Consider the following 13700-nt stretch of genomic DNA (forward strand, 5'->3'; position numbering starts at 1 on the left):
GCCCCGTTGCTAACCGTGGCGCTGCTCACTTTGCGATACATTATTGCGACACTCGGGCCATCCAGGATTAAGGGACACTACGCACAATCGTGAGAAGGACACCAAAAAAGATCTAACGCAAGGATCGGTATGAAATTTGTAATAAATTGTAGTCGATCGATCGATCGTTCGCACGCGTACGTAGCTGCTTCCGATAGCAACGGATGAGTCGGACTGAGTGAGCGGGCCGCTGTCTTGCGCACCGTTCGCGTTTAGTGGTTCGCCGTTTTGGCCGAGGTGTTGATTGGTCAAGCACGGCGGCCACCGCGCGCCGTTACCGCTGAGTGACCAAAAATGAAAATCCAACAAAAAAAAAGGCACAGTAAAGAAAAAGCGTTGGCGCTATAGTGCCAGTGGTATCCAGTGAAGCTGACAACAAAACAACCCAAGCAACGCACGCAACAACACTACAACAACACTACAGTACAATAGTTGACCACTGGCAGCAGGCGCGTTTGTTCGTTCGTTCGTTCGGCCCTCTCCAGTGGTTCCTCCTTAGTGGTCTCCCACCTCGCAAAGCCAATATCGATAGTGAGAGTGTGCAGGAGCGGAGAAATGGTAGCCAACGGTTGTTCAAAACGGCTGACCATGTGCTTGACGTTCGTCGAGGGAGGAAAGTTCCACCCTAGACATGGCGAACTCAGGCGCCCCATTTCACGCACGCCATCCTCCGTGGATCATCCGTACCAGGAGGGAAGATCAGAGGGAGGTACACGGTCGGTACGGTGCCGGTGTATGAAGTGTTGGCGTTTTCTCCGATCCGATCTGATCTTGCGTTTGAAGAAGCATCACGCAATGTTGACTTAACCCAGAGAAAAGATCGCGATCGCGAGCGTATTTTGTTGGGGGGAAAATCATTTAAGGGAAAATGACTTCCAAGTGCCTTGCCCCGCTCACAGCTCGCTCCTTGAGATGATCTCGTGATCCATTTGCTGGCAACTTTGTCCCGATCGGTCGATCATCGATCTTTTGGAACCACTCAGAGTACCCATTCCGATCTCTAGGTATCTCCTACTCAAAGTGACTTTCATTTACTCCTTCTGCCACGCGTTCGGAACCAAACTGCTTCCCGCATTACGCAAAAAATATATTTCTTCATTTTCCCTCGATCGCTAGATCGCTTGCGCCTTGCGCTTGTCTCCTGTCTCGCTACCTTGGTTGGAATGCAGGCGAGGGATTGTTACAAATGGGTACCCGCTCGCTGGACAAATTAGATTTCGATTCGAGCTATAGTCGAACGTTTTGCGAAGACTCGGTTGTCGTAACATCTCGCGATCGCGCCGGGATTGATTGAGATTTTCGATTAAGGTCCTAACGCAACCGAAGCCAGTTAGCTGGTAACCAGTGGCAACCAGTGTCTGTGTGTGCAGTGTGTTAAGTAGAAGAAGCGGTGGCAACGTAACACAAATTCGTTGCACTCGATGCACCCCTAGATGGTGTCCGGTACGCGGATGTACTGGCCATGCCGTTCCGCCTACCGAAATTCATCGCGTGTCTGCTTAGGAGTAGCGATCGTACGGTGTAAAAGTAAATCGCCAGCCGCTTCGCATTCAGATCATATGCCAAATACGGCCAGTTGACGTTGATGGAGAAAGCATCACGGAACAGGAAAATCAGGAAATGTTGAGGAAATCATAGGTAAACCGTCTATCGTATTGGAACGGAATGCCCAAAGGTACGTCCCGAGACCAGTCCAGTGCTCATGGTGTGAAGTATCGGACATTGGCGCCTACGTAACAAAAAGGCCAAACAGTTTTCCGCCAAAAATAAACGATTTGCTGAAGACTGTATGCTGTACTCAGGCCAGGGCTAGACCAGACCTGGGAGCTACATATTTGCGTGTATGTAAAACATCGCTCAGCGAGCTCGCGCACGTGCCAATTAGCTTTCACAAGACGGCTGTGTGGCTGCACACAGCCACGGCAGCGCACCGTTCGAAACGTGACACAATTTGTCTTCGAACCGTGTGCTCACTGCTGAAGGAATCGACCGCGGGGCCGTCTTGGCCACAATTTGTTTACACCGATTTATGCTAAACACCACTACCAACGGGCGCCCGTGTAGTTTCGTCTGCCGCTGTGTTGGAGCTTCCGCAGAGCAAGCATACCGATTCCATACCGGTGGCCATTGTGTAGAATCTCATAGCCTCAACCTCATCCCAAGACACGGAGCAGACAGTAGAGTAGACGGTGGAGTAGTGTAGTAGTAGCAGCAGCAGCAGCAGCAGCAGCAGCAGCAGCAGTGGCCGTGATTGGTGTGGGAGTACTGCTTTATGGCACCCAGATGATCTTTTCATCCATCCAGTTCTGCAAGTGTTTGTTCAAGATGGGGGCCTCCGGTTACAGTGTCTCTGTGAGCTGGCGTCTTCGCTGATGCTGCCACCGGAGTGAAGTAACACTCGATCTTTTGGGAGGGGGGTTTTACGATCGTTGCATAATGCTCGTCGTACCTCCTACCTCTTGCAGTAGTGGCTATTCTATGATCTTCATCTCGGCACTCGGTAGTGACGTTGATGATTATGCTGCTGCTGCTGTTGCTGCTGCTTCTCGTGCTGGCGCGTGTCTTTCGAGAGCAATGAGTTGCGCGAAGGGGGTTTCGAAGCAGAATGCCACTGATTCCCTCTCCCCCATTCCGTCTGCATAATTGTTGTTTACGACCCCGAAACATGCCGTCGCGTCCCATCATACGCTCTCGTCTGTTGGAGTGAGTGTGATTTGCAAACGAAACGAAAACACGCCAGACGCTAGACTCATCGTCGGCGGTAGTAACAGCAGCGCACCACTTCTAGTCAGGCTGTGTTGGTGTAGTATACGCGACCTATCTCTGGGGGGGAACTTGATTGGAATTGCACTTCGGGAGCTGCATGGTCCACTGTCCGACGATGACGCAGACGACATTGTTCGCCTTGGATGAGATAAAGACCAAAAACAATTCCTCAAGAAATACGAAAACATCAGACGTGACCACCGAACGGTGGTGCTAATTGGGTCGAACTGCTTGGTACGGACACTATCTGCTCTGATCGGAAGATCCGGGTTTCGGAATTGGCGAAACCGACTTATTGGCAGTTTCCCAAAATGGCAGCCCCCAAAACTGACCTTGCACGCGCGTGCGAGCGCTTATGCTAAATAGTGCGAACGGCGGGGGTGGTCATTTCTCGCATTTCAATACACTGGGCAACGGAGAGAATGTAACGGCGATCGGGCAAGAAACAAGGTCGAATTGATTATTCATGGGTAAAGGGTCGGTGGTAGTGCTGAAGAAGCTCCACTCACGGCGTGTACGTGAGGAGAAAGCATAGATTACTGCGATCGAGGTAACGATAGCTACTTGCTATGCGCCTCATCGTGGTAGGCGCAGAATGCAGTGACTTCAATGCTCAAGCAACGAACCTCTCCAAATGACCAAATGGCATTCAGTGTTTAAATTCGTGTTTTTTTTTTCATATCAAACTAAGTTTAGCAAAAAACCGGCGTCCAACCGGGATTGCTGGTGAGAATGATGCCTTAAAAGGTCAGGTTGGTAGAGGATCGGATCGCTTACCTTCCACCGTAGATGTCATGTGTCAGGGGTGTGCTCTCGTCGTCCGAAAAGTTGTCATCGCTCTCGTTGGGGCCATTTGCCAGAGGTCGATGTCTGATAGCAGACATCTTCTCGGCCTGAAGCCTCTGCGGAAAGAAGAGAAAAAAAGGGATGGAATAAAACAGCTCGAGAAACTAATAACAAACCGACCGGTTTAGCCGAATGATTTCATTAGCACGGCGCTGAAACGCTCGATGATGATCATGATGATGATGATGATGATGTGTTATGTGTGTTTTAAAGCCGAAAAGGTTCTGTGGCATTTTCGGCGGCGTCTTCTCCGCCCATCCGCCCTCCGGGCATTTTACAACCCCAAATCGGAACCTACAACAGGTACAAACACGGATGAACAAGCAGCAACAAGTGGTCAAACTAGTGACATTTAAGTCACTAATATGTATTGACCGTGTCCTGGGTGCTGGTGTGTGTATGCTTAGAGGATGGAGTAGAAAGGAAAAGTGAAGATACGTGAAGCCCCGAGCGCGAGGCGCTTCTTGGCTGCGAGGTATAGGGTTTCAAGGTCACGTACAGGGTGGGTTAGCTTTGCGCATTATTCTTTAATCTATTTGTCTGCTTATTGGCAGCGATTTTGATCTGGCGCTACGCAAGAACGTTCTTCACTTCCTGCTGTAACCGCCACTATAGAAGCCAGAAAACCGCACTGGAGCCACTAGTGGATTGAAGGGTTTCGTTAATGGCAGCTGCAGTGCCCGTAGCTTGATCCTGATTTAGTGATCGTGCCGATCACTTAATGTTTTTAGCCACTTCCTCCCACCCTCCCGAAAATTCATCAAGGTCTCAGCAAATGCTCAATCTGCACGGCGATATAAATCATACGCTCTATCGCATGCTAATCTGGAACATAAAAACTGACTCTCGAAAAGCTCAACACTCCGGTCGGATTGCTTCACTTCATTTTGCTGTGGTTTACCACGCCCGCAATTCAGATTGCTGACACACGTCCAAATGCGTCTGCGGCCATTCAAAAGAACTAGTTTGACCGAGGCAGCCTGAGACAGCTCTTGGACTCGCCCCTTCCATTGCCTTTTTGCGAAGGCGATTGGGTTTGTGGTTTATCGAAACGCTGCTGCCGCTGCTGGACAAAGGAATCAAAAACCCTTGTCTAGCACGCTCGGCCACAAGCGTCAAGCACGTCTAGCAACAGCAACAGTTTCTTGCCTCTTGCGGATTATGGTTGTCCAGTTAACTGGAACACTTCATAATCTCGGACCCTAGGACCAATGGACCACCATCGACATGACTCATGGTTTCAACGTTCGCGGCTGGATCGCCACGCCAACAGTGCTCGAAAAGGCCAAACCACCTTTAGGGTGAATGCTCCCTTCCCCACGCAATGGACACAGATTTAACGAGCTGCAAAACTGTCCGTTCCCCGTAGAATTGACTCCTCCCTCCCCGTCCCGGATCCATGGATCCCAGAAGTGTGCAAATTGATCGACGTAACCCTACGTTGTGGCTCCCACGCGAAAACCTGCAGATGGACAATACGCTGTCGTTAGGAGATACGAATAGAATTCGAATTAATAATTCATCATTTTTCCCGCCTCAACAACGGCCGGGCCCGTGCCGGAGCAATAGCGAATAGGAAGTGCGCGACTAGGCACAATACCAGGAACCGAGCCGTTTAGCTTCCTACTTCCGATTCACTGGCCCGGAGACCGAAATCCGAGTGATCTTCCATTGATGCGAGCGTGTTTTGGTGGTCGAAAGATCGCGGAAGAGTCATGGCAGTGCACGGCTTGGGAACCTGAACCATGCTGCGATGCTGGCAACATGAAAGACAATCTACTAAAAAGTCGCCGATTTGGATGACGTGAACTAACTCAATGGACTGCGTGGCACCGGTTTAGCGTCGCCGAGATGTCAAGAACCGTTACGAACCCCCTCGCGGCGTAAATGTCACCCCAAAAAAAGCAACTCATGATTGATGGGGTGTTATTTTGATTCTAGGTTTTGCTGGAAAGTTGTTTTTGATTTTGAGGCAAAATGGGGCGCAGAGAGAGGCTACTTGGATTAGTGCACAATGACGCAGCAGATGCTCTGTGAGTTGTTGACTCCTGTAAAGGTAGACATTATGTTACAGCAAACTCTAACGATCGAGTGGGAAATTCCGTACATCTAGTATCTACAATGTTTGCCATCAAGCTCCCTATATGTGGCACTTCGTGTTGGCTCGCCGCTACCACCTATTCCTTTATTTTATTTGTTTGCTCAGAGCTGTGCCCACAATAAACGAGCCCTAACCGCCCACAATATTGATTTATGGCGTTCGATGGCTTCGCGACAGTTCACCGACGATGAGAAAAAACCGGTTCGAATGTGACAGAACAACGAATCGACGGAACGCAGAACCGTTTCCTCCTTTCTCTGAAATGTGCGCGAAATGTGAATGGCCGGAAAAGCGCCTGGGCCTGCGCCTGTGCCTGTGCCTGCGAAGCCATTGAACTCTTCCTGCAAACAGTTCCTGTCTGAGGTTCTTGGCTGGGATACCTGGTACTGCCGATCGGTTGATCGCCTATTCCACTGGCCACAGGCACATCACTCCTCCCTGTTGCTATGTGTTGCTTCGGATGAGAAATGCTGGACCGAACTGCCGTCGCGATAGGTAAATGTCAGTAAACTCAACACGCCCGATGACCTTCAGCAGGGACCCCGGGTGCGTGAGCATACCAGTATTTCCTTCGGCTCTGACTTCTCTTCGCATGGACTTGGCCACCTAGCTGATCGCAAAGTATTGATCATACTTCTTGCAACTTGGTTCTTCGTTTCCGTTGGCTCGCGAGAAACCATGCAGACCATTAGTCAATCGATCGCGTGAAGTGCATGAGGTCCCCGGGGGTGGGGACCAACCCCAGCCCCATCGTTAGTGCAGCCCAGGCCTCTGACTCCGCTATCTGGGCGATCGAAAGACAACTAAAAAGGAATTCGCGAGGAACACAAAAAGTAGACAGCGAACCCGACAAATGCGAGAGACCGTCGTGTCCTGGGCACCCGGTGGAACGGGAACCGGCTGGCAGTGAGCGAGGATTGAGGTTTAAAGATTTATAACATTAACAACTGTGCTCTGCTGTGCGGTGTGTCGGTAACACCACCATTAAAAACTAGCATCACCAGGGCTAGGGCTGACTCGATGGTTCTTGTTCAAAAGCAGTACCCCTCTAGCTTTTGAAAGAAGAGAAGGGACAACGCGATCACCATACACACCGGGTCGCAACTCAAGCGAACGGACCAATATAATTTAGTTTTGCTGGTACTCTGCTGTTTTTTTTTTCTTCTCTCTCTCTCTCTCTTCCTACGAGCTGCGTCATCTACTACCAACCCCATAGGGTCCGCGCCTTCATACACCTCGCTTTGGTCGCCTTCGATATGACACACGGTTGGGTTGGGCCAATTAAAATGGAGCCGCCACGGCCTTTCAGCTGAGCTGTAGCAGCAGCAGGAGCAACCACACGCCGCCTGTTTGCTCCACTTCACGATACGCCACGTTCTCTACGGGGCGACTCTGACTCTGATCGGACTTTCGATTTCGCTGGCGTGAGCGCGGAATAAGAAAAAAAAGGTATAAAAACGATCCTAACTAGCATTGTCCCGGGTACTGTGTTGGACTGTGCCATTAGGCAGGAATGTTGTTGCTGGGTACTGCTTCCACTAGTAATGCGGAATGCGGCCTCTTTTAGTCGACTCAAAAGCGTTTTGCGACTTAAGGAAGTGTTGCCCGTGCTGCTGCTGCTGCTGCTGCTGACGACAGCGTTTATGACACTGGGATAAGTAACCTTGGCAACCAGTAGACGGAAGGGAGGAACAGTCTTAAATCCCGAACGCACCACCGTAGACCTGACAGCAGCAAAAGGGTATTAGCAAAGTGCAGCACCATTGCGTTCGTTCGCTTTAAAAGACCATCACCAAGTCCATCAGAACGCAGCTGTCTTCCGATCTGTAAATGATCGGACGCCGTCAGTATACGTGGTTGGCGTGGTTCTGCCCCTTAGTCTGGCAGCTTTACTTCTTCCTCGCCACCACCTTTGCACGCATTGAAGTGGCACACGCTCTCGCTAGTGGCCGGGCCACGCGTTACGCTCCGTTGTGCACCGTAAATAAGATCAGATTATAGTGCAGACGACCTTGTCCGGTTTTGTGGGTACGGTTGGATGGTCTGGGAGCTTTCGCTCCTTGCATCACGCAAGCCTCAGGCAGCGGGCAGTGAGAGGATAGGTTCTCCTCAACCTCAACGTGAATCGCATCGCACGAGCTGCACCGACCGAAAGAAAAGGTTTCGCGAGAGCGGCGCGTGAAAACGCTCAAGTAATGTTTCCGTACCACACACCTTTGCAGCGCAACGTTTTATGTTGGCTGCCATTTCTCAAGATGCAGCACCGCCCAAGGAACTGGTTTCTTTGTTTTGCTGGCACCGGAACACCGGCTGCGACAGCGGCTTGGCTGGAGTTGGTTGTGGATCCGGTGCGCGATAGTTCATTGTACGGGGTCAAGGAGTATCATCAGAGGCGTCAAATCAAAATATCCACTCAAGAATCCACTAAAGCCGCTTTGACGACCAATGAGTTCGTGTGCATTTCCACCTGGTACAGCTTTGTAGGATGGGTTTGTAGTGGAATCGACAAATTAAATCCTCGGAACGACGTCATTAAACCGCCGTAATCGTACGTCAGTTGGGAATCGTTTCTAAAGGTGTCGCCGGAGCGGCGGATCATCCGAAATGTCAGATTCTCTAAGGTCGACTCGTTAGAATGATACCGGTAGCGGTCAACAACAAATAGAAGTTGCCGCTGCTGCCGTGCTGTACTCCGGGTGCATACGAAATTATGTCTTGGCTAGACGGGCATGCCTTCCAGTGCGTATTCATCAAAGAACGATTCAAATCGAGCACGATCCCATCTCCGGTAGGTGGTTAGGGCGTCTGGTGTGCTGTGGATGTTAAAACGCCGTACTCTAAATGGTCGTGAGCGTTCTAAAAGAACGCCTATTCGTGATCTAGCTGGCATACAGTTCAACTGTGATAGTTTAACAAAGCTTTCACTTAGATCGAAAAGACAATGTCACCCATTCATTGGTAGTTCTTTCGTGGTCCATCTGACCAAATGTTCAAGGAAATGCCGCTGCTAAACAGCTTAATCAAGCGTTCTCTACTCAACAGAACTTTGAATTCAACAGCATGACACAAAGAACCAAAGCCGTTGTTGACTAAAAAACGGGATCTGAAAGCCCAGCCCCGGATTGCAGTAGTGTTCGTAGCGCTTGTAGCAGAGCAGGTTTGAGCTACAGCAACACACACTAGTGATGGTAGTAGTGGCAGTCAGACAAGCACATCGCAGTAGTAACCACACCATATCAATCCGTCCCCGTCAGGACGGGCGTGCAGAACGTGTGGGATCTGGTCGGGCCTGGCCGGGCGTATGCTTCGGTTTCGGTTTCCTCACTCTACTTTAGAGTGGTCAAACCAGTTTTCTAGTTTCGCTCGGACCCTGCAGACCGACCGTGCCAGTCCGGTGGCGGGCGGGGGGGGGGGTTTGAAAGCGATAAAGGAAACAACTTTTTCTTTCTTTTCGCAGCCGGACTGCGGACTGCCGGGCCCTGTTGTGGCACAATCGGGGCAACAGCAGCCATAGCCAAAGCCGTAGCCGCAGCTGTACTCGATCCCACCGGGGGGAGTGCGAGAGTGAAGCAAACATGGCGGCTCCGTTGATGTTGGTGACGTTGAACGGATCGCCGCCGTGTGGCTTCTGGTGGTGCTCAGAAGCGAGTACTTCGATCATGCAAATAGTAAAAAATAAAAAAAACAGTCGCAGTTTCTGTAGAGCAGCTGTTTTGAAAGTAGTTTCGATCGCCCAACGCCTACAGGAAGTTGCGCTTGTCCGAAACGGCCCCGATTGGTCCAAGGCCATAGGCCATAGCGTATTGCGTATTTTCGCGCAACTCAAGAGAAGTTTGATGGCAATTTAAGGTTTAAGATTCTCTTAACCTTAGCGACACACCTCGTAACGTTCCCTCAAGGTTTCCGCTGCTACGATGTCTGGACACACTTGGGACCGTCGTTAGAAAGGTGTCACTCACAATCACAATGTTTTACCAGCGGGGTTGTCAGGCGGCGGCATATAGGCGAGGATCTGATGGCCAGTTCCTAATGACTGGTTCCTTAATGATGCTGCCATCAACCCTGCTACTGGTAGCTGCTGCTGCTGCTGATGCCTGCTACTGTCATCTTGGCATCCGATTGTAGTACGACATCAAAGCGGCAGCCTAGCAACCGGCCTGACACGTCAAACTGATGATGATGCAGCAGCACACAGTGTACTGCGATCTAAGGTACCGTTAGAAGTGACGGTATGTTACTGTATCACATTGTTTCGGGTAACATTACATCCCGTCCAGCCGGATGTGCATTGCTTGGTAGCCGGCTGCCATGTCCCCTCGCCCTGACTGCTGACCGGGTCAAGGAGCCGGATCGTGACGGTGTGGCATTTGCAAAAGTGCTTGCAAATGTCGCCGCAGGTGCCAACCGACCAATGGTGAGTCCCACTACTGACTGATCTGTGGAGTGGTCATTGGACGGGGAAAATGTCGTTAGAAGTGAAAAATGATTCGCTCACTCGACGGAACCATTGTGATGAGCGGCGATTAGCGACGGTACGAACCGCGATCAAACGCAAACTTTTACTCGATAATCCTATCGAGCAATCTTCGCCAAACACGATCACAAAAGATCATCTCGCGGGCGACGACGATGCCCGTCCTTTCAAGGTTCCCCATTCGCACACTCGTGGCTTTCCAGCATAAGCGATAAGCATCCGTGGTGGCTACCGCGTGGCGGATCGAAAACCAGGGAGAGTGAGGACCAGGTGTCGGCCAATGACGAACCAAATCTTCAACCTTGAAGTCTCGAAACGGGTTTCGTAATATCATTCGCCACGGTGACCGACGCATTTGTTCGGTCGTTCGATCGTCCGTATCGCGAAGCAGTTGTTGAAGCGAATGGAACTGGATGAAAATGCAATGCAACGGGGATTGATCCAGCCACCATATTGGTTGGACACGATGCGAAGTGAAAGTGAAGTCGTGGTCATGACGGTTCGAAAATTCGCCAATTCGCCCGCAAAGTAATCGTAACATGGGAAACAATTATTGAATATTTCCCCCTTTTTTTTAGATTCCGTTTCACTTGCGGAGTATCCGGAACCGTTCGCTTTTCTGTCGATGAGGTCGAGAGCAGCGAGTGTTGCGAACTTTGAAACATTTGCCATTAGCTGACCATTTGCTGTGTGGTGCTCTGTACCTCGCCATTGATTGTTTTCCTTCATTTTCACTAGTTAAACCGTAGAGTTGAAAAAAGGGTAATGGTTCAGACGCAAAAAAAAACCATCATTTGTGTCAGCAACATAACAGTGCGTTTGTGGATACATTACAGCATCGCGATCGTAACCTTACTCCTCCCACCCCATCACTCAGACCCATGTCCGTGCCGCTATCCCATTTCACAACAATTATTCATTTGGACAGCCAAAGGGAGCGCGCACCTTTAACGCATATCTATCATTCTTCACGGTTGCTACCACCACCCTCATGGCAAGGCCACCACCACAGGCATTATTTCTGTTTTTATGTGTCCGCCACTCGGGCCACAGAGTTCCCCTCGAATAAAAAAAAAACAAAACAACGCCATCTTGGTCTTGAGCCGCCCCAGTAAGCAAATGACACGCGAAACAAATGATCGGGTCCAAAGCAGAATCCATTTCTAGGGCCGGAGGAGCGCGCTCATAAATGTCGGTCGGGTGTTGGCCGCAGCGGGTGTACCCTACCCTCTAGCACTCTTGTGGTAGAGCTGCTGCAGATTGGTGTGTTTGGGTGTTTTGCTTTCGGCGCACTGGCTGCAGACCGACCGACCGACCGACAGATCGGCGTTGTGCAACAGATGTTTCGGTGGTGCGCGAGTCGATTGTTCTCTTGCTAACCGTGCACCGTGGTTCGGGACAGGGCCGGGCAGGGCAGGGTCCAACATGGGTAAAACCCTCCCAAAAAGCGCAACATCCGCTGACTACTTTGATTTGTGAAATGTCGTTTGTGCTCGTACGTATTTTGGGGTTTTTATTATCGCATCGAGCCTGTGCTTGTGTGATTCGTGAAATTGGCTATGGTGGCGATGGCCACCTCCCGACAACCCATAAGGTGAAGGCAACGCACCGCACCGTACGCCAATTGCACGACGAGAGTCAATCGTGCGTTCGTTCGCCATCGCCACCATCGAAGGACACGATCCGTTGCGTGGTGGTATTGGGGTGTGCTTTTTTTTCTTTTTGGGAGGCTCCGGGGTCTTTCATTTGGCTTCGCGACCGAGAGATCGATTTAATGGCTGGCAGCACCGCCCCAAAGCCTGATGGAGCCTAATGCCCTGACCCCGAATCACGCGGAAAGTCTGCCGCCCGTTTGCCTGCCGCCCCTACCTCAGTGTGCTTTCCCACATTAGCGCCCGCTTTAGCGCGAAGCCTAATGCGCGACGCGTGTTTCGCGTTTGCTCCTTTCCGTCTCAAGGCGCGCAGTTGAGAATAGGAATCTCATTTCGATCTGCCTTCTTTTGTGGCCTCGGTCAGCCAATGCGGGCTAATGTATGTTGGCAGTATTCGGGGCGCGAGTGTTCAGCGTGTTCTACACCACCGGCATTCCTTGCTTTGGTTTGTTTTCCATCAACCAACAGCGGCGCACTCTCATTGGTTGGTAACCTCGATTCACGATGCTCTGCGTTTTGCAGCATAAAACACAAATTATATCACTCTGGTGAGACTGGTGCAAGGTGTCCACCAGCACCAGACCAGCGAGTGAGTGCTGAATGTGTGAACGCAAACGTGGCCGATTATGCGAACGAATTATGTAGCGCGGTACCCGGCAACAGGCAACATCGAAAGAAAAAAAAGGGGGCACAGAATTGCTCGCACCGAGCGTTGAGAACCAACGATGAATGTTGTTTTCGTTCTGCAATACGCAATGCTCCCCAATTAACCACTTGAGTCTGTCTTGAGTTGTGGAGACTTGACTTGTTTTACACCCTATGCTTATGCGCCTGGCATGTTTCGCTGTCTGCAGGTTACGTTCATTGTGCCGATTCAGAACTCATAGTTCGATGACTTGCTCCACTCCTCAGCTCTCCACCTGCCAGCGCTGCCACCGTTCTTCGCTTCGCGAGAAAGTGAAGTCTTTCGAAGAAGGTCTTAAGCAAATCGATGCGTTGCGTTGCGTCGGTGGTAAAAGGCCTTCAGGGGTGGAGGAAATTTCTCTCAAGACCTCAGTGGCGCATTGAATGGCTCCAATCATACACGCCCACAGATCGCTCCGGCACTACCCTTCCCCTGCTCCCCTTAGCACACCCATTCTCGGAACCATCTTCATCGCCAGCTTCCAAGGCACTAATCAGCGCGCGTTATTGTGTTATTTCTTACTGGTTGACGGTAATTGTTCGAGGCGCACATTTTCGCTTCTTGCATTTTCCCCCCACCCAGGGAAAGCGCCGTGAAAGCGTGCGTGCGTGCGTGCACTATTCACGTGGCGCGCGTGGCCTGGCGATGGATGGATGAAGGATTCACTTCGGATGGTCTAACAACGGGTTTCGAGGCCGCGGGTTTTTTTTTCGGGCTTTTACCATGCATCGAAAAGTGCATTGCACCCGGCGGGCATGCCGGCATTTGAATTGATGCCGCACGTTTGCTGCGTCCATTGCGAATGGAACAGTGAATGCTGTGGTGAGTAGACAAAACGGAGTACATTAAAAAAAAACTATTTCACATACACGCTCTTCAATCTGCTGTCGATAATCTTCCCAAAACATAGATGTTGATCACTGTTTTTTCCCTTCCGTTAACACTAGAACTGATAAGACCAGACCGGAGCCCCGAGCGAAGGTTCTAAGGCGATACTGTATCCAATTCCAAGGCAGTTCCGTGACTGTTCGGTAACAACTAGCCCATAACCCGTTTTAGGTATCATTTTAAGGATTTTTTGCCTCACTTTATGCGTGCAAAAGATTCGGCTGCTGAAGCTGAAAGAGTTTCATTCAT

At 50.7% G+C, this 13700-nt stretch overlaps 2 protein-coding genes across 4 annotated transcripts in view; both read right to left on the bottom strand.

Moving 5' to 3' along the window:
• The window catches only part of LOC125947999 (protein D3-like), a 348887-nt gene that overhangs the window by 307654 nt on the left and 27533 nt on the right, over positions 1-13700 (bottom strand). The window lies entirely within an intron of this gene.
• The window catches only part of LOC125947890 (chitin synthase chs-2), a 28835-nt gene that overhangs the window by 9508 nt on the left and 5627 nt on the right, over positions 1-13700 (bottom strand). For all 3 annotated transcript variants that reach the window (XM_049673377.1, XM_049673376.1, XM_049673378.1), the window contains exon 3: positions 3583-3707. In XM_049673377.1, the coding sequence (XP_049529334.1) occupies positions 3583-3689 (107 nt within the window). In that variant the 5' untranslated portion in view covers positions 3690-3707. The remainder of the gene's footprint in view (positions 1-3582; positions 3708-13700) is intronic.

Source organism: Anopheles darlingi, chromosome 2, assembly GCF_943734745.1.
Source record: "Anopheles darlingi chromosome 2, idAnoDarlMG_H_01, whole genome shotgun sequence".
NCBI classification, from domain to species: Eukaryota; Metazoa; Arthropoda; class Insecta; order Diptera; family Culicidae; genus Anopheles; species Anopheles darlingi.